At 41.6% G+C, this 21,372-nt stretch overlaps 1 protein-coding gene across 3 annotated transcripts in view; it reads right to left on the bottom strand.

Moving 5' to 3' along the window:
* Nucleotides 1-20,107, bottom strand: part of FAM120B (family with sequence similarity 120 member B) — a 37,742-nt gene extending 17,635 nt beyond the window's left edge. The window contains exons 1-7 of one of the 3 annotated variants that reach the window (XM_081188231.1): nucleotides 19,851-20,037; nucleotides 19,666-19,802; nucleotides 15,704-16,760; nucleotides 15,259-15,436; nucleotides 14,103-14,198; nucleotides 8,876-9,048; nucleotides 7,065-7,157 (exon numbers count right to left, since the gene is read on the bottom strand). In XM_081188231.1, the coding sequence (XP_081044357.1) occupies nucleotides 7,065-7,157; nucleotides 8,876-9,048; nucleotides 14,103-14,198; nucleotides 15,259-15,436; nucleotides 15,704-16,723 (1,560 nt within the window). In that variant the 5' untranslated portion in view covers nucleotides 16,724-16,760; nucleotides 19,666-19,802; nucleotides 19,851-20,037. The other 2 variants (XM_081188232.1, XM_081188233.1) reach the window with 2 other exon arrangements.
* Between the last annotated feature and the right edge of the window lie 1,265 nt (nucleotides 20,108-21,372).

The following is a 21,372-nucleotide window of genomic DNA, read 5'->3' as shown; positions in this document are numbered from 1 at the left end:
TTGTTCATTCTTTTTCAAGTTTACTACTGGCCTTCCACCTGAACCCCTAGGCAGATGAACATGCATTCCATCAGTAACAAAGTATGGACAAGCAGGTGCAGACGGGAGTGGGGGAGCGACCAGAGCAGTTGAGAAGCAGGTGCCGGTGCCATGGCATCCTTACTGCAGGCTCCTTTCCCCCACCCCACCCCCACCTGCTGCCATCCTACACCCAAGCCTAGGCAGCACCTGCCACTTAAGAGTGCAGGTCACCTCTTAAACAGGACATGGCTTAGCTCTGTTAACCAGGTAAACACATCTTCCCTCTTCATACGATCTTTTTAAGATTAACCTGAAGAAAGAATGCTTTTCAGAATTTCTTCAACCTAGCCATTACATACCAATCACACCAGAAGTTAGGATAATATTTAACAGGGAATGTTAACTCTCCTGCAGTTGCTTGCTTCCTCCATCGGGGCTTTGTAGGGCAGCCTTCTGAAGCTCTCATTCCCCCTATTTTCGCCACTGGATTTGGCAAGGAGTAAACCTGAAATGGGCTCCACTCATTTGAATCACTGTGCAATCCAACAGGTAATTGTTCCAAGTCCCACTGAGCCAAATGGGACTCATTCTCGGAGTTTACACTCACTCATCTGGAAGTAAGCTATGCTGAACTCAATGGGACTTGTGTATCAATGGAAGTGCAGAGGACTGCACAGTAAATTGCCTACAGTTACACACCCAACTTACCTTCCTAATCATAATGACTACAGTTACAGATAGCTAGCCGTGTTGGTCTGCCATAGTCAAAAATAAAAAAAATTCCTTCTAGTAGCACCTTAAAGACCAACTAAGTTAGTTCTTGGTATGAGCTTTCGTGTGCATGCACACTTCTTCAGATACACTGAAACAGAAGTTGCCAGACCCTTCTATATAGTGAGAAGGTGGGGAGGGGTATTACTCAGAAGGGTGGTGGGAATGTGATACCCAGAGAGAACTTGCTGCAAGACAGACCCCAAAAAGAAAATAACAGAACACCTCTAGTCATCACATACAGCTCCCAAGTTAAAACAGTACAACGCATCATCAGAGATCTACAGCCTCTCTTGGACAATGACAGTTCTCTTTCTCAAGCTCTGGGAGGAAGACCTTTCATTGCCTACAGACAGCCACCCAATCTTAAACAACTCCTAACCCACAATAATACTACAACCAGACTTAACACGGACACTGGCACCAGAGCCTGCAATAAACCCAGATGCCAACTTTGCTGCCACATACACCCGGACAACACCATTACTGGCCCCAACAACATCACACATACCATCTCGGGACTATTTAATTGCTCATCGTCTAACATTGTGTATGCCATCAAATGCCAACAGTGTCCTTCAGCTCTCTATATTGGACAAACAGGCCAAACCTTACGCCAAAGAATAAACGGACATAAATCTGACATCAAGAATCACAAAACAGAGAAACCGGTAGGAGAACACTTCAATCTCCCAGGACATTCTATACAAGATCTCAAAGTAGCTGTTTTACTACAAAGGAATTTCAGAAATAGACTGGAAAGAGAAGCTGCTGAATTGCAACTCATTACCAAACTTAAAACCATGGAGAGACCTGGTCTGAACAGAGACATTGGATTCTTATCTCATTATACATGACTAGCCATTTCTCACCTTCTCACCCCTTGCCTTTTCCTGTAAGACCTATTACAGTCGTTAAGAGTCGTCAACAGGCTCATCTCAGCTATCTGCCAATTTCCCATTCCCACCACCCTTCTGAGTAATACCCCTCCCCACCTTCTCACTATATAGAAGGGTCTGGCAACTTCTGTTTCAGTGTATCTGAAGAAGTGTGCATGCACACGAAAGCTCATACCAAGAACTAACTTAGTTGGTCTTTAAGGTGCCACTAGAAGGAATTTTTTTATTTTTCATAATGACTACAGTTGTAATTTGCTAATAATTTGTTCAGAATGATCCCTTCTCTCTTTTTAAGGCAAAATAAATAAAACATAGGCTAGGACCTGAAAGGGATTCTTTCAGTGTGCTTAGGTTTAATACATATAGTCTGGTTTATTTAAAACAGCAATTCTTGCGTCACACCTGCTTCTGAAGCTTCTCTGGATTTTGAAAGTGTTTTGTTATACAGCAAGCAAGGAATAGGAAGGGAGGGTGCTGTTTGAAAAAAAACTCCTAGTGTGCTCTTTCCTATGGTGGCTAACCAGATGCTATGGGAAGCCCATAAACAGACAAGAAGGCAATTGCCATCTTTCACAGTTGTTCCCAGTGACAGGTGAGGCTGTCTCTGATTCTGGATGTAGCATTCAAGCTACATCCATGACTAGTAGCCACTGATAACCTTATCCTCTATGAATTTGCCTATTTTCCTTTTGAAGCCACCTAAGTTGGTGATGATTATTTTATGGAAGCAAATGTCAGTTAGCTAATCACTGTGTGAAGAACTGCTTCTTTTTGTCTATCCTGAATCTCCCACCATTCAGTTTCATTCTCTGGTTTCAGAATCGTGAGGAAGAAAATATTACCTCCATGCACTTGTTACACCACTCTTTAGATCAAGAGCATGATATTTAAAAATACTGCTGTTGTATTTGATTCTGTATTCACAGGGTTATTTTTGACAACTAGGACCATTCTGAATAGTGCCTTATTAAAGCACGCCTAAACCTTAGTAAAATCAAGAAGGAATTGTGCACAGAGAACTGCTTCAGTCTGATAAATTTCCAAGGGATTTAAGAGTGTCAACCATTTTTTATGGTTTAGGTTCACACTGCAAAACTTATTTAAAACCCCGAAGAGTTCCATTTGAAGCTAGTGATCATTTTATGAGATACATTTATGAGTTTACTGCTTTGCTTTTTTTATTTTTATTTTTATTTTTACAAACGTGATAAAGCTTGCGTGTATTTTCATGGGGAGAACAACCATTTTGACATTTACTATCAATAGCACAGCAGATTCAACAGCTTGGAATTGCTCAAATCAAAAGCCCTACATTGACCAATGTTGATGGGTGTCATTTGACTCATTTGCAGCAACCATTCTGTACATGCCTGTTTAGTAAAGGAACAATTGATTAGATTTATGTGTTCCGTGGCAGGTTTGTGGCATGACATAGGGACACATTTCTTCTTGGGGATATTTATGCCCCCTTTTTAATGTTTGCACTTACCATCATAACAACAGACAGTGTTTTTTTTCCAGGGGTACTCAAGTGCACGCAGTACTGGCACCTCTTTTTGTTATTGTTTAAAGGTGAGGCACTTACTATAACAACTTCATGGTGAGTACTGGGGCCTATTTTTCGGTGGGTGGGGGGGAAGCACTGACAACAGATTATATCCATCAAAACCCATTGTAAAGTTACAAACAGCATTAAGGCTGATTCATGAATGACTCTGTACAATCCAATAGCACATGAGGAAGATATTGCCAATTTTCCGAGTGAGATGGTGACCATTTTGAAATAGCCCACCATCACCAACCCACAGCTTTTCTGGGTGTGACAACATGTCGATTCTGAACCACAGGAGAAACATCTTCAAGAATAACCATACCCCAACACTGTACCACAAATTTCTCACCAAAAAATGCTCCCCTACTATCAGAGGTAAGTCCTGTTGATTGCAACCTAAGACAGAACAAAAGATTAACTGAGTTCTGGTACATCTAGACCTGGCTATTCTCTTTCTTTCTTTTTCTAGCTTACTAGCAAGACAAAAGCAGAGCTAAAATAAATCCTATGGTCTGCAATACATTCTGACTTTTCTTTTTAATTGTAATAAAAACTTGAAAAGAGAGAAGGGGAGAACAAATAAATTTATCATAAACAGAAAAAGATTGTGAATACTTTTATGTTATTTTAATACAAGTTAGTAATTTATATGGAATTTATTGAGCTACTTGCTACATAAATATTCATTTCTCTTCTATTATTATTTATTAAATTTGAATACTTAAAATACATTATGCAATAAAAATAGACAATATCTTGTTTAGTTCCTTGCACTGAAAAAATAAAATTTTAAAATCGTATTTCCAGCAGGGATATGATAAGCCTTGCACATGGACATCTTTGGGGGCCATCAGAACATTGAGACAAACATACAAGAATATCCTAAAATTGGTATTTTTTTGGCCTAGAAGTTCCCACAGAAACATGTGTGTGCAAAAATAGTAAGCACCAAAGTGAGATTGTTCACATAATATTCTGCTTTAAGTGAGACAAGACACCAAACGCTCATACAGCTAGAGAAAGTCATTCAGATAAACGTTGCTTCAGATCCGTCCACAAATCTATTTAAAAGTGCTCATAAACACATCTATAAAATATGTCAGCATTTCATGTTCATGGTCCATTTGCTTTATGTCTTTTATGGCATAAGGCCATGAAGCCAGGCCCTTCAAGATTCCGAAACAGAAAACCCTGTGCTCGTGTGTGATATTTTTCCACAAAGAGAAATATTTCCCTTTAGCTAGCAGCTACGCTGGTTTAATTATAGTGTTTGCTTCCTCTCCTACATTATGCAGATGTAATGCAAATTCTGCAGGGCATAAAAATACTTTGACGAATGCAGAAGACGTAAATGCCAAAAAAACCAAAATTCTGTTTCTTTAGCTGGGGCGAACAAGGCAGGTACCAACAAGACACAGAAGGCAGGCGGAGCATGCATGGAATTCCAGTGTAAATACGCCAGCCAACAATGGGAAATGCCACAGACACACGACCTGCATGTGGCTCATTTACCTTTTTATCAACAGAGGGAGTATTTAAAATAGGCCTGTGTGTCTCTTCAAAGCAACCTTAAATTCCACAAGTTGAGGCTGTTCGGTAAAGAACCCCACCCATGTTTAAAACTTCCTTCCCCTGTATGCAGCATATGCCTGCAGCTGCTAAAGAGGCAGGGATAAAAACCACAGCTTGTTTACCATAAAACAAAGCCACGTGCCCTGGGTAAAATTTTAAATAACTATGGCACAGACTGCTTGAATTTCAAGCAACATCATATTCTATGCACATTCCTTGCAATTAAGTGGTTTTGTTTTTTTAACAGGAAGCTGATTTTTCATTTAAGTTTATACAACCAATATATTAAGTATCGCAATGCTGATTCAGGAGTAGTCTATGGTCACTTGACTAGAAGTCTCTTGCTGCTTCCTTTATACACCAGGCTGCTTACTGAAAAAAGGAAGATCCTGTCATTATTTACAGAGAGGGCAGTGGCAGGGGGCTTTCCACCCGACTAGTGGAACAGAGAACAATGTGTAACACTCTGTAGTTGCTAAGCAGAATTGCTATTCCTAAACTAAGGAGGGCGAGGGAAGAGCTTGTGACTCTCCTCAAAACTATGTCATTTCACTGAGAACTATAGAGATACATTCCAAAATCCATATTATCTGTAACTTTTATTGGGATAATCAAAACATCACAAAATAGCATGCAAGCTCCTGGAATCTTTCTTATGGGTCAACATGGGTAACTTTTCTTTTTATGGAGATACAGGCTTCGTGGCTAAATTAAGAACTGAGTGTTCAAATCCAAGCCTGTACTCTCTCTACAGGATTGTCCTTCTTTTCCTCCTTTGAACACTAAAGGCAAAGGCTTCAACGTAATTTCATTATTTATTCTTAATATTTTTATACCCGCTTTCTGTAAACCACCAGGGCAGTGTGCAACAGGTCAAAAACAATAAAAATAGCCTAAGAACATGGAACCAACAATAAAGCTGCCTTTAAAACATTACAAGTAGTTACACTATTTTAAATTAAATTAAAAAGTTGTGCCATTTCAAATTGCAGAGCAGGGAAAGATTCTTGCTCCGAGGGGAATGGAGCCTGAAAAACAATCAGTAACCACTAACCAGTGCTGAACTTTCAGTATCTGAGTACTATGTTCCTGATACTGTGCAGCCTAACCATCTGAAGCTTCTGGACGATTTCCAAGGGCAGCCCTGTATAGAACACACTAAAGTAGTCTAAATGTGATATGTCTAAGGGATGAATGTAACTGTGCAAATACAACCCAGGAATCCAGGGATAGCACAGGATAAAGAAGCACCCCTGAGCTAGGAAGCTGATCTTTCAGGGCGAGTGCAATTGTTCCCAGAACAAGCTGAATCCCAATTCCAAAGTCAGACTTTCCACTGACCAACAGTATGCCCAGCTAGTCTGGATTAAATCTCAGCTTGTTCATTCTCTTCCAGCTCACTAAGAGATCTAGGCAGGGCTGAAGGATACCAGCTACTTCTTTGGCCATAGACGGCAAGGAGCTATAAAGTGGAATATCATCAGCGTATTGATGACAAGTTAATCCAAAACTCCCAAGTGGTTTTGTATAGGTATTAAATAACACTGGAAGCAAGGCAGAACCCTGAGAGAAACTGCATGCCAAGGACTGCAGTCCCATAACAGAACCATTTTAATACAGGCCCCAAGGCCCAATCCAGCTAGGCAGTCCAGAAATTTACCATGGTGGATGGCATCAAAAGCCACCAAGAGGTCCTGGAGAACTAACCAAGAGGGATGGACTCCCCCCCCCCCTCCAAATCCTATTGTAGGTTATCAGCCAAGGTGAGCAAAGCAGTCTCAATCCCGTGTCCCAGTGATATGGTCTAGATAATCAGCATCATTTAGATCACTATACCATCGTTAAGAGGCTTATGAGGAGCTAGGCAAGCAAGGAAAATGAAGGGATCTGAATATTCAATGGCATCTCTAATTTGACTGCAAGCAGAAGGAGGCAGCATCAAGTTGATGGGGGGGGGGAAGCGCTTGAATGAGATCCTGGATGAGCAGACGAAAGGCAATTATTTTGGGATGGCTGAAGGTTTAAATGGGGCAGGTCACATTGAATCTTTGGAATAGGGGCTTCGGCTTGAATCCTTGTCTATGTAACGAAAGAGTGCAAATAAACTAAGATAACTGAATGGCACCCTGCCCCTTAAATCTAATCTCTTCAATACCACTGAGTGAGAGTAAAGGTCAAAGAGAAAGCGATGTGCTGCTCATCTAGGGGTTACCACTGGTATTGCATTAGTAAATGAGTCATGTCTGTACCTGCAAGTTTGCAAGCTGAGCAGCCGACTTCCCCTCGAGGCACAGAGTTTGAGCTAGAAATGCGTTCAAGTCTTCCAAGGAGAGGCTGTCAACCTAGGGGGAAAAGCTTAGCTCAGAGCTATGTAAAAAGTACATACTTTCCCCCATTACCTAAATTCCTTGCTACAGGAATGCCAGTCTTGCACCATGGCCTTATTCATCTGTAGTTCTTTGAAACACCATTTGCAATTTGCTTTCGCAACTTCAGCTCCTCTGCCCTACTTCCACCAACTTCACCACCCTGCGCTCAAGGATCAGTTTAAAGGTTCCCTCTCTCCCGTCTTCTTTGATGATTTTATAATGAACCACAGAGACATTCACACTTCCCACTGCCTTCTGTAATGCTGCGCCTTTTCTCCTATTCCTGCATTTGAGAAAAGACAGGATTTGCACTTAAGTTGGGAAAACATCCTTGGGTGCAATTAACAAACCACTTGCTGTGTCTTTGCCAATTATAAAGCATGGAATCATAGAAGCATTGAACTGTAGAGTTGGAAAGGGTCCATAGGGTCATCTAGTCCAACCCCCTGCAAAGCAGGAATCACAGCTAAATCACCTCTTACAGGCTTTAAGGGGGTTTCTGAGTTTGACTTGAAGATTTTTTTTGTGGTTTCTGGGAATTCGCAGACAGATGGCATGCTTATGCTATAATAATTTGCTTCAAGCATTTTAGGTGCAATCCATCAAATACTACTTTTGAACAACTGTACAACTACTATACAAAGGACTGCTTCTTTGCTCTGTTAATCAGTACAGTTATTTCATGCAATGCCGCACTGAAGCTTGAGGGGAAAGGGGTTTACCTTTTTCTTAATAACTTCCTTAATGTTTTGATTAAATTAATAGAAACATGGATAGAAAGCCGATGAAATTTAAGCAATCGGATCTGAATGAGAGGGACAAAGGAAGGAACAATAGCTCATGTGACAGCAATTTCCTTTAGTTGCCTCTTCGCTGCAGGCTACGGGGATTTATACCGTTGGGAAACTGCTTTGATGGATATCTGTGTCTATTTTAAAGTTAGTTTTGAATTATTACTATAAAAACGACTTCTAAAGGCGAGTCAGGCCTTGTATGTAAGGACCCACCCTGAAAGATGGGAAGAATCAGTGCCTCTGAGCATGTAAAGGGTATTCTTTTCCCATTGAGTTATTACACACACAGAGCCATCAGTGATTAAGGAAAAGGATTTCCAGATAACAAAGTGTGCCTCCAATCGGAGAGCTCCTCGCATCACTTTTCCTAGGAATTAAGTAGTAAGATGTGGGTTTACTGTACTTCAGTAATTTTCAAATAGCAGCCTCTGTTCACACTGCATGTCAAGCTGCTCTGGAAACCCAGGGAAGTTTAACCTTAAGTAGCTTTCTGGATTGCCATCACTATCTTCCAGGAAGACATAGAATTGCTCTTTTTTTGTTATGAAAGCTCAATCTATTTCCATGGCAGTTTGACCATTAGAATGACTTCCTAGAGAAGAACTTCATTGTCATCAGTTAAATCAATCCCGCAAAGGCCTGGGAACAGTCTCTCTCTCTCCTCCCCCCACAAATCAACCTCGCATCATACTTGTCCTAATCCATGGATAGCCAAAGCCTTGCAGTGTTGTGGACTACAATTTGCATCAGCCCCTACACGAATGGCCAGTGGTTAGCAATGTTGCGTATTGTGGTCCACACATCACAAGGATACCGTGTTGGCTACCCCTTCACCAATTCGTATAGATCTGCTGCAGGCAGAAGTAAGGAAAGTCACAAAAGTAGGTTTTTCTTTACTTGTAGGAAGAGGTACAGTAACAAGCAGCAGACAACAGCAACAGAAGCTTCCAGAGCCTGGATCTCCTCTGCTATTTCTTGCAGTTGAAAGCATGCCAGAAATGTCCAATGGCGTAGCTTTTCAGTCTCGGGTCGACTGCTGAGCCACAGGGATCTCAAACTAGGAGTGCCACCTAGAAAAGAAGGCCACTATTTCAAACACTGTAGAAGAAAGCTGTAACTAAGTTTTAACAGGAATTACTCACCTTTTCGAGATTATTATTATAATTAGTTAAATTCCTTTATCCAAAGATCATAGCGTGGTTTACAATATAAAAATACGCACCATAAATAACAAACAAAAACAACACTCCCCTCAGCTATAATGCAAATATTAATGACTTATACCTAGAATCAAGATTTACGACACATAAAAGATATTGCCACTCTGACCCCGACAGCTGCCCTGGATCTCTGTAAGATTTCATAGAGGGGGAAATTGCATCTTGCAGTTGTACAGGATTACAGGGCTGAAAAATCTGTGCTATTTATACAATGGATTTGTTTGCACACGTGAAAAACTTCACTCAGCTGCAAGTTTAACAAAGATGCATGTTTAGCAACGATGATATGATCCTTTCACTTCCCTTTTCTTGAAAATGTTAGGCTCCTACAACCCAAGCACCAAACAGTACGCAAGCACTCCCAAAAGGACCCATTTAAATGTCTCCCCTCCCAGCATGTCACCTCTGTGTTTGGTGTGCTGCTGTTATTCAAACCATGCTGCAACCTGGAAGGTCTGTCTCTTGAAATGAAAACTCATGTGCATCATGTTAACAGTGAAGGACAACAGGGTTTATTATTTTATTCCCTGGCAAGAATGAAAGCATGCGAAGTCATAATGCATCCATGAACATATAAAGATGTGTGCATTACTTCTAGACTCCTTTTTACGCCACTTGTCTTATATCTTATTGCCAGTGACAAAAAACTTGATTGCTATTGCATTACTGTTCCTCAACTTTCAAAGTGAGTTATATAAAGTATGAAATACAAATACAATGTTTAGAAAGCTGTATTTAGATAAATTCCTGCCATAAAACTATTTGCCCGGCCTTTCAGATAGACAAAGATGTCAGTTTTAAGATGAGTTAAGATGGTAACACATCTGCCTTTCCTTACAAACAGGAGTTGCATTCCTTTGGGTGAACCACTTGGCCACTATAAATGACTATAGTGTTGAGGTGTCAAACAGGGCGTGAAATAAATGTTTGTTTATTTGGCCAACAAAACTCACTAACCAAATGGTGCTTTTGCCCAGGGAGACAAAACAGAAAATAAATATTTTGTCCATCACCCTCATGTTGGTTTTCTTTCATATATTCTCAGTGTTAAATTTCTGAAGAATGGCTTCTCAAATTTGGAGAAAATTGGTGCTTGAGCAATACCACTGAATGCAATTTTCTAGAAGAGTTTCAATTGCCCACTAATTGAGTAGTCTGCTAGTTCAATCTCCTACATTATATATATATATATATATATATATATATATATATATATATACACACACACACACACTGCCATATTTCCGGATACCCCAAAAATTGATGAGCTTTTTAAATAAAACCCCCAAGATTGTTGAGCTTTATTTAGGAAATCCTTTAAGCTGTTGACCTTATTTTAGACAACCCCCCCCCCTTAGACTTGTATGAGAAAAATAATGAAAGTTCAATGAGTTCAATGGGTGTATTCTGCATAGCTTATCTGGATATTACTCAGACGAGGGAAAAACTGAAAAGAGCGCCATAAAGACTCAGTGTGATAAACTTCCATTGAAATGAGTAAAGCCGGCAATCATTTAATGTTTTATAATACAATCCTAAGCATGTTTACTCCAAACTCTTAATAAGCTTGGTGGAGCTTACTTCCTAGTGAATATGGTAAGAACTTACTTCCAATAAAACATACAAAGGATTTCCCTAAATATAAATAAAAGTTGATATAAATATGCCTGTTCCCAGTAAAGCCCTAATACATCGTTTACAGTTCTGCAACAGTGATGTTCTCTAAACTTGCAATCCATTTCTCTTTATATGTGTGCAGAGAGCAGAATTCTTATGGGAGTCAAACACAGCTCTTCCCCTTCAGCCCACTGTGCCTGAAGCATGACTACCATGGTTTGAACCTCCAGATGAGTGGACTTCCGGTCCTTTATTGTGAAGATCTACAAACGGTTCTTTACCAAGGAGAGTGAATTGCCAGATATCTCAGAGCACACACATGATGTAGTGGCTTTCCCAACATGGCAACAGCATGAAGGGAGACGGTGCTCCAAAACATGTGTTTTATTCTCATGCGCAGGCAATGAGAAAGAGGTGGGGTGGGGGACAGCCTATAGACCACCACCCTGTCAACACAACTAATCCGTCTGAAGGTAGTCTAAGCACTCCTGCATCTCTCAAAAATACTATTCTTCAATCGTTCTTGACTAGGTTTTAACCTTCATGTATAAGTTACCAACATCTACACAGATCCAAATGAAAACATACTTGAATCTTTTTGGAGAAAATTCACACATTTATAAAAGATCTGAAAAGGTAAACAGAGTAAAAACTGTGAAATTACTCATTTCAACCATGCAAGATTTCGTACCTATCTTTATTTTCCTTAAAAAAGAAATGTAGATGAAATACATAGGCGCACATTTATATGTGTTCCAAAAATACTCTTTAAACAAGTAAACAGAATGTGACATTTGTTTTTACTAGCCTGACTTTGCATTTCAGTCAATAACCTCCTACCAAAGCATTTTTAGATTTGAAAGTGACACACTGCTAACCTCCTTATTTGGTGAGCTACAGATTGATGCTGCAGATAAAACCGACATGAGAGAATTTAAGGCATACAAATATGGACAGCTGATTTTTTTTAGAAAAACATTTGTTTTGGAACAGACCACTGAAAATAAACTTTGTAAGTTCTCCTTCCTTACTAGTCTGAACTGAAATAAAACAGCTTTTCATTACTGAATTGCTAGCAAATATGGTGCTATTACAAAGCCTTGCTTCCAGGACATTTTTGGCTGAAATTTCTCATACTTAAACTCAGCCCAAATAATCCTCTTTACAAGCGAGTTTAGAGAGATGGATTGATGTCACTGCCTCTGCCCAAGAAGGAAACTCCTCCATCTTATGAGATGCAAAATTCTGTCTCCCAACTCTACGTCTGTACTGCTGGCAAGCGAGAAAAATGAGATGGAACCACTCTACACTTTCACCATGCCTGACCCCACTCAAAATTCAGTAGAGATACTTGATGACTGCACAGCTAACAGTACACACCTGCAGATCAGGTGACACACAGGTTCTTCAGCATTTGTACCTATCTAACATGTAACTAACCCAACAACATACTAGTGCAGTGCAGAAACAGGCACAATTCTTCTGTCTCAGCCACATTATTCAGCTAGAGCAGAATTTGGCACTGGGGTGCATTCACATCCTGAGTATATTATTTTCCTAGTGGTTATTTTGCTTCTTTCTCATCTGCACCATGTAATCATTCCTCATATTTCCCTTCCCACCTCTTTGCAGGAATGCAATCAATGAATGAAGTATGAAGCTCACTCACTCTTGTTAAGAAAGTGCCTATGCTGTCTTTTCTATATTCCTTAACGTAACATAGGAGGCTGCCTTATACCAAATCCACCATCCATTCATTTTATTTGTATGCTGCTTTTCCACACACAAAAATCATGCTCAAAATGGGATGCAGCAAAGGAAAAGGGGTGCATTTCAACCAAACACTACAAAAACAGTTTCATAATAGCCAAGCAAAACAATAACATACTCCAAAACCACATTCCAATACTATAAATTTAAGAAGGCAACTTAAACAACCTGCAGCATCCAACAGCAAAACTAACCACTGATCCATCTAGCTCAGTATTCTCAATGCTGGCTGGTACTGTCTTTCCAGGGCCTTTCCCAGCCTGGAGATGTCAGGGATTGAACTTTCTACAGACAAAGCATCTGCTCTACATCACAGTCCTTTCCCAATGACTTGGGGTGGTATTAAACAAAGTTTTACTCACAGTGGATTCTGTCTGGGTCTTTTTTCACATTTTCTCTGGAAACTGTGTTGGCTGCCATTTTTAAAAATTTTATTGCAGCGCTGTTTTTCTGTATTTTAACCCGCTGAATTCTCATGGTTGATGTTTGTTGTTTTTAGATGTCAAAAGCCTCCCTGAGGGCCTATCAAACCATTCTGGCAAGCTACATGTTTCTGAAATAAATGCATTTACGTAGGGTGGCTTTATCCAAGCTCTCCGAAACAAAATCATCTTAAATATCATTTAAATCCACACTGCATATACAGTGGTACCTTGGGTTAAGTACTTAATTCATTCCGGAGGTCCGTTCTTAACCTGAAAGTGTTCTTAACCTGAAGCACCACTTTAGCTAATGGGGCCTCCTGCTGCCGCTGCACGATTTCTGTTCTCATCCTGAAGCAAAGTTCTTAACCCAAGGTACTATTTCTGGGTTAGCGGAGTCTGTAACCTGAAGCGTATGTAACCCGGGGTACCACTTTATTTGAAAGCAAAGTACCGTATTTTTCGCCCTACAGGACGCACATTTTCCCCTCCAAAAATGAAGGGGAAATGTGTGTGCGTCCTATGGGGCGAATGCAGGCTTTCACTGAAGCCTGGAGAGCGAGAGGGGTCGGTGCGCACTGACCCATCTCGCTCTCCAGGCTTCAGGAAGCTATCCGCAAGCCTTGCGAGCCCGGCAGGAGTTCCCGCCGGGCTTGCAAGGCTTGCGGGCGGCAGCCTGCAGCCTGCAGCGCGAAGCACGGGGCAGGCTCTGGAGCGCACCCCGGGGTTCAGGCAGATATTGGGCAGCCCCACAAGCTCAGGGGACAGCGGGAAGGTGAAGCGCTGCCATCCCGCTATTCCCCGACCTGGTTTGGAGGCTGGCGGTGGGGAGAAGCAAGCTTCTCCCCACCATCAGCCCCACAAGCTTGGGGGACAACGGGGCAAGCCGCTGCCCCATGGAGGCTAGGGAGGCTGTCCCTGAAGGCAGAAGAGCTTGGGGATCGCTGCGGGGGGGGGGGGATAAAATTTTCCCCCTTGATTTCCCCCCCAAAAAAACTAGGTGCGCCCTATGGGCCAGTGCGCCCTATGGGGCGAAAAATACAGTATTGTGTATTTAGTTATCAATTTTCAATACAAAATGAAATTTCATTTTACCTGGGAGTTCCTTGGGTTGTACCAAGTCCGGTTGTTTCAGAGAATTCCCAGCGTACACAAACCACTCCTTTACTACAGGGTAGGTCCCATTGACATCTAAGGAAAAGAGAATTGGATCAATGAACCAATAAGAGAACTGACATTTTCCAATTGGAAGCATTTACTCTTTAAAGACACAAAAATACAGTGGTACCTTGGGTTAAGTACTTAATTCGTTCCGGAGGTCTGTTCTTAACCTGAAACTGTTCTTAAACTGAAGCACCACATTAGCTAATGGGGCCTCCTGCTGCTGCCATAGCACAATTTCTGTTCTCTTCCTGAAGCAAAGTTCTTAACCCAAGGTACTATTTCTGGGTTAGCGGAGTCTGTAACCTGAAGCGTATGTAACCCGAGGTACCACTGTATTTTCAAATGTTTATTGTTTTACATATGGAATTGTTTAAGCTGATATATATATATATATATATATATATATATATATATATATATATATGTGTGTGTGTGTGTGTGTGTGTGTGTGTGTGTATTGCAAGCTTTAAGTAAAAATAAATGGTTTGAATATTCTAAATTCTGCTTCTGTGTTGACTGGCCAATGACCTTACAGTTCAGCCTGAATAACTGGTTTTTATTTTTTTTTAAAGGAGGTAACACTTTGGGATCAATCCTCCAACCTAACTCACAATAGTTATTTCAACCCCTGAAGAAAACATCACATTTTTTTCCAAACAACACAAACTTTTTGTGGTTTAAAAAAAAAAACCTACAAAGCTAGTCTAAACATAACCGTTTTGCTCTGCTTTCTGATCATTAACAGCTTTCATGACTGTTTTATTACCACACTAGTGGGAACTAATCACCTTAAAAGGTTCAAAAATGCACCAACATGTTCTTATTCTTATTATTTCTAATGGCCTTCTCCTTACTAATTGCATGTAGAATGCCTACAGCATCAAGGCCTAAATTTCATACAGATGTGAGCCCCTCAAAAATGGATGTGGAGATTTCACATTTCAACAAAATATTTTGAGAAGCCTGTGAATAAAAATGTGACCCAGCTCACAACCTGGTGCCCTTCATACATTTTGGACTAGTACTCCTTTCAGCCCTATCCAGTAGGACCAGTTACATTGCACTGAAATTCCAGCACAGCGTTTACCTTTTGCAGACTCCAGCAGAAGAGAATAGATATGCTGACGGGCAGGGAGAAAGATAAGTGCTTGTCCAGGAAGCTCTGTATCATCATCATCTTCCAAAGTGTTGCTGCATTCATCCTCTCCACTGCACATGAAAGCGTACGCACGACTTTCAGCTCTCACAAATTTTTCTTTGGCTATCTGTTCACAAGAGACCCAGATATATTATTTGCTTTCACTGCTGTCACTTGGTATTTGTGATTCTTTTCTGTATTACAGCAGCAGGATGCCACAAAAGATTTAGCACAAGAGAAGGGCAAATGAGCTCCTCTCCAAAAAACAAGTGTCTTGAGGTAATAAAGCAAATGATACTAATACAATATGCATGTATCACACACGTGTGCCTAAGTCCAAGGTACAACAGGGCATTCATAACTATACAAAAAGAAACTTCAAGAGCTTAATTACCTGCAGGATCTCCTGATCTAAACACAGGGGCACTTCTTGTTCGACTGATGCCACTGAGCAATGTGAGAAGTCACAAGGAAGCCATGGAGACTGCTGCCCAGGCAGGAGATAAGACTCTATCCCACTGCAAAGTAGGGATTTGTCTGATTCCAAAGGCAACGTTTCTGCTAAAGCTATCAAACTACCATATGAACGCGAAATAGATGAAATATAGTTTGCCACGGCTAGAATCATGCTACTCCTTTGATTAGAGCCCTGGCTTTTTGCACAGTATGAAGCAACGCATTGATTCCGAAAACGTCCCATAACCTTTTCTGGTACTATGTATGTGCCAAGGATGCAGGCAAGAAGGGGGAGATCTGTTGGATGGAGGCCCAACCTGCTGCAGAGATTCTGCCTTGAGAACATCACTGTATCTAGCCTGTGCAAGTGGAGCTCTTTGACAGAAAAATAGGGAGCAGTGTCAAAAATCAGATAGTCTGTGTCCTCTGCAAGAATCCCCATGCAGTTGTTATGCAGTGCATAAGACGCCACTTCATAGTCTGCCTCTCGCAGTGAACATATTGTCTCTTGACCAAGGGTCCTCAAGGCGGAGCGTGTAAAAGTAGCCAACCCAGATGGAATAAAGAACATTTCTCTCCCGGGCTGCTGCTTATAGGTCTTGATGAACCGAAAGATCTTGGCTATTTCTTTGCCATTATCCAATCTCCGCCTAACCCATTCACTTCGTTTTTTCTGCTCCACCAAACCATCAAAGTAAAACACAAGTTTGATACCAGCTGCTGTAAAGGTGTTTATGAAACGATCCAGTACAGAAAGATATTCGCGCCACTGGCCACCACAAACCCACGATTCTGCTGTGTACCACTTTTTAATACAACACATGGCATCTACCACAAGGACAGGTGTAGACCCAGGATACTTGCTGCGGTGCTCTTCTGCCACTACTTTCAGGTTTACCGCTGTACATGCACCCGGACAGTCATTGGTTACAAATGAATACAAGCCTTTAACGCCCATATTGCAGCGATACGTAAAGTTCGGTTTCTTCAAGAACCTAAAGAAACGAAACACATAAACAGTAAGACAAATCATTCTGGGGACAATTTCAATAAGGAAGGCTACCGTAAGAAGGGTGCAAGAAACGCCACACAAATCCACAGAACTGTAAAAGAGATCCATTGGCAAAAGGGTTGCTCTTCCATGGCACACAGTGGATGCAACACATCTGAATCCCTTAGACAAGGGACTGAAACAAACTTTCATCGATAACAGTTGGGGTCCAAAGAACCATCCAACTTTCCCCACATATCCAAAGAAGGTTAAGACTTGTGTTTCCCAAATGGCCTCCTTAACTTTTGAAAGTGGAAGCTTTTGAAACTGGTCGGACTTTTGAAAGCAATTTGGTGATTTGGCATGGAGGATTCGCATGGCAAAAGTAGCTCTCTGAAACTTGTCCCATGTCTTTATCGTATCTCTATCTCGGTTACTTTCTCCCCATGTACCCTTGCCACCAGCTGAAGGTAGAAAACCACCCTTCAGCTGTAAGACCTAGTTTCCCACCTCACCTTTTAACATTTGACATGTAAGTTAAATCTGGTGCAAACACAGCCTTTTTCATGGGTGCAGCCAGGATTTATGTTGGGGGGCAGGCTTTATGATAGGGTGACAGAACCTCAGTTAGTTACATTCTTTTGATTTACTTGATTTGGCGGGGGGGGGGTAGCTGCCCATGGCCTTTTTGGGTTGTACCCCATGATGGCATTAAGCAAGCAGTGCTTCCACTCACAAAAAAACGGACAACTGATTTTCACTGACACTTCCTACACACTGCGCCTTTTAAATAGTCAGATACTGTAGATGTTTAAATAAATTAAATTACATGATTAAATTCATGGGCTCACAATGAGATGATATAAGTACTGTAATTGTATAAATACCAGAGGTACAGTCTCCTATCATTCAGGAGGAAAGAACTGTTTCCAAAATGCATATGGGAAATCAGAAAAGTGAAATTTGAACTAGCCATGATATAAAAAGAACCTCCCTTAAAAATGAACTTTTATCTGCAATCCTACCCATACTTACTAAGGAATAAGCCTAACTGAGCTCAATGAGACTTACTTCTGAGATGTGCTTTTTTTCCTAAAAAAATGTCTAGGGGTACTCTTATTTTCCTACTCATATTGAAATACTGCCTCTCAATGAGGCCAAACTTAGATTCACAAATGTTTAGGTGTATGCGTACCCCTGCATCCCCCCCCCAGAAAAAAGCACTGCCTCTGAATAGTATGCTCAGGATTACACAGTTAATAATGCAAGACTTTCTTTTCCTTTTTTACATTACTGAAAAGAAATTCCCCTTATTTCTAACACAAACAGTGAAGAAATACACTGCAAGTTTTAATTAGGCTGGTGTCTATCTTTCGCACGACTGATTTCTCACATTTTCAATTACAAAGCACCTACGAAGTGTTATATTCAGTACATGCTACTAAAATAAGGTGATTGCGGATTGCTAATTTTCCATTTCAAAAGCTGACAGTGGGTTTACTTTCTAACTTCATGGTTCAAAAATCCCAGCCCTTCATGTGCAATTTACAAGTTCCTATTCATTGTAACACCAGAATATATTACTAAAACAGTGCAATGTCTACTCAGAATTAAGTCCCACTGAGTTCAATGGGACTTTCTCCCAGGCAAGAAGGTATAGGATTGCAGCCCAACACAATCTAAAACTAACATGAAATTACTTTTTCAGAGATGCTACTGAATGCCCTTCCTCGGGTGCACAGATTTATCTAACAGACGCTGTAGCTTCTTTCCCAGTTAAATGAACACTCCCTGACAATTCTAAGGTTTGCTGTAACAGGCTTAACTGAGGCCTGAAACCTTGTGCATAAGAGATTGGAAATTAAAAACGGGCCTAATTAAACTCTTCACAGAGCCGTGTCCAATGTTTCAACTCATCATCACTAAAATGTCTTAAATACCTACAGAAACTACTATCATATAACTCCCAGTGACCTGAAGCGGTGAGGGTGTGACTGTCCTCCTCACCTGTCTCCCTTCCCTCAACCCAAATTTTCTCACACCCTCTCCTTTTTGGAGGATCCCAGGTAGGAAAAAAAATGTACATTGAGGGAGAAGGCAGTGAGAATATCCTATGGACGATGGAGAATTAATGGAGGCAACAGGAAGCTTACTATCCACACCAGTGCCGGATTTACGTATAAGCTAAACAAGCTATAGCTTAGGGCCCCCTCTCTTGGGGGCCCCCCAAAAAATTAATGGGAAAAGCCCCTGGATGTAAATTTCCAAAATATAAGATAAAACACAAATAAAATAAAACCTACATACAGCAACAGTGTTTTGGGTTTTGTAGGCTCCTATGTAGTAGGCCCTGCCTGCTAGCCCGTTTCCTAAAATAAGGTTACCAGACATCCCCATTTCCCAGGGACAGTCCCAAGATTTACAAATCAGTCCCCTGACAAAATTCATCTACAGTGGTACCTCCAGTTGTGGGCACAATCTGTTCCGGGGTGCCGTTCGCACCCCAAAAATTCCGCAACTGGAGTGGCACTTCTGAGGAAGCGCAGAGTGCGATAGAGTGCTTCTGTGCATGTGCGAAGCGCGCAGAACGCTTCTGCACACACACGTGGTGAAGCCGCATTCGCAAGCCGAAAAGACGCAACATGAACCTAATGCAACACAAGGTATGACTGTATTTAGTAGGAAGTTGAAAAGGGTCCCTGGATTCATTGGAAAAAAATTGGTACCCTTACCCTAAAATATCACTGGTTTGCTCATTTCTGTATATAGGGTGCCTACATTCTGCATGTGCAAATGGCTTTAGATACCTTTTAGGTCCATAAATTACCATATAGCATATATTCAACAGCAAAAACAGCGGCAATTTGTTGTTGACAAAGGACAGCGGGACATATAAAGGGCCCAGTTACCTTCAGTAGCTTAGGGCCTCATCAACCCTAAATCTGGCCCTGATCCACATTAAGCAGTTATGGATGAGCTCTTGATGCTGCTACCTGTGAAAGCAGCCTATATTATGACAAACTGGCAGATAAAGAGACAATTATTTCTATAATAGGCTGTGAAAGCAGCCTATATTTTGACAAACTGGCACTACCAAAGACCCCACTGTATGAATATCCAGTCCCCTAAATGGAGGTGGCACAACCTCTCAACAGAATTCCTTGTCCGAGAGGCTCACCAGGCCACCTGACTTTGCCCTTTTCTGGGCGCATACAGGCAACGACCTGCGTTGTGCCTTAAGGAGAGAAGCCACCCGCCCTCGCCCTCGCGCTGACAACGCCACTAACCCGCCTCCACGGCCGCCTCGGCTTCCTTTCGTACACGCACGCCAAGGGGCTACGGGCTGCACGCGCCTCTCGCAAAACTTCCGGTTCCCGGTGGCCTTTCTCAGAAGCCATATGCGGGGAGGAAAGACGTCGGAAATTAACGCAAAGGCTCACAAGGGGCGAGGCTCTCGGTGCTTTAAAATAACTAGACCCTTTACGAGATGGGAGGTATGATATACGCTGTGAAATAAAAGGGCGCTGGCGTTTTATTTCAGCCTCGGCGTGAGCGTTCCCCTCATCTACGCCTCACAGAAATCCCGGCGAGAGAAGTAAATTGTGAGAAAGGTTTTGCCCGCAGGATTTCAAAGTAATGTAACCTATACGCTCCCCTTTGGTTCCAGTGCAGGTCATACGTCGCCCCCAAAACAGAGAAGCCAACAACAAGCGATTCAGGGTTAAAATTATATGGGGTGGGACAGGAACCCCATGCTGGCATTCAGAAATGCGGGACAGCCAGGCATTCAACAGGTACGCGCCCCCTCTGCCCCCAGCCATGCAAATTTAGGGGTGGGGTAGTATTTCTGCATCTTGTGCAGCCTTGGGAACAAACACTTTGGACTATTGCATGGGTAGACAAAGTAAGGCCCAGGGGCCGGATCAGGCCCAATCGCCTTCTCAATCCGCCCCCGAACAGTCTGGGAATCAGCATGTTTTTACATGAGTAGAAAGCGTGCTTTTATTTCAAATGCATCTCTGGGTTATTTGTGGGGCATAGGAATTTGTTCATTATTATTTTGTTCAAAATATAGTCCGGCCCCCCACAAGGTCTGTGGAACAGCGGACTGTCCACCTGCTGGAAAAGTTTGCTGACCCCTGGACTATTGCAATGCCCTCTACGCGGGGTCACATTTGAAGTGACTCAGAAACTACAACTACAGTGGTGCCCCGCAAGACGAAATTAATTCGTTCCGCAAGTTTTGTCGTCTAGCGAATTTTTCGTCTTGCGAATCACGAAATCCCATAGGAATGCATTGAAAATCAATTAATGCGTTCCTATGGTCAAAAAAAGTCCAAACAAAGCCAAATTTGGTACAACAACAGTTTATTAACTGCTCTTTAAAGTCACACATACTGTAAAGAGCAGTTCAAAAATTGAAGGGAAAATAAATTAACTTTATAAACAAAACATGTCTTTGTTTTTAGACAAAGGAAACAAAGCCGCGAGACGTTTTCGTCTTGCGAAGCAAGCCCATAGGGAAATTTCGTCTTGCGAGGCAAATCGCAAACGGAAAAACCTTTCGTCTAGCGAGTTTTTTGTCTTGCGAGGCATTCGTCTTGCGAGGTACCACT

Source organism: Podarcis bocagei (assembly GCF_964188305.1).
Source record: "Podarcis bocagei genome assembly, chromosome: 3".
Lineage (NCBI taxonomy): Eukaryota > Metazoa > Chordata > Lepidosauria > Squamata > Lacertidae > Podarcis > Podarcis bocagei.
The sequence above is the reverse complement of the archived record's forward strand: the minus strand, read 5'-3'. Positions and strand labels throughout refer to the sequence as shown.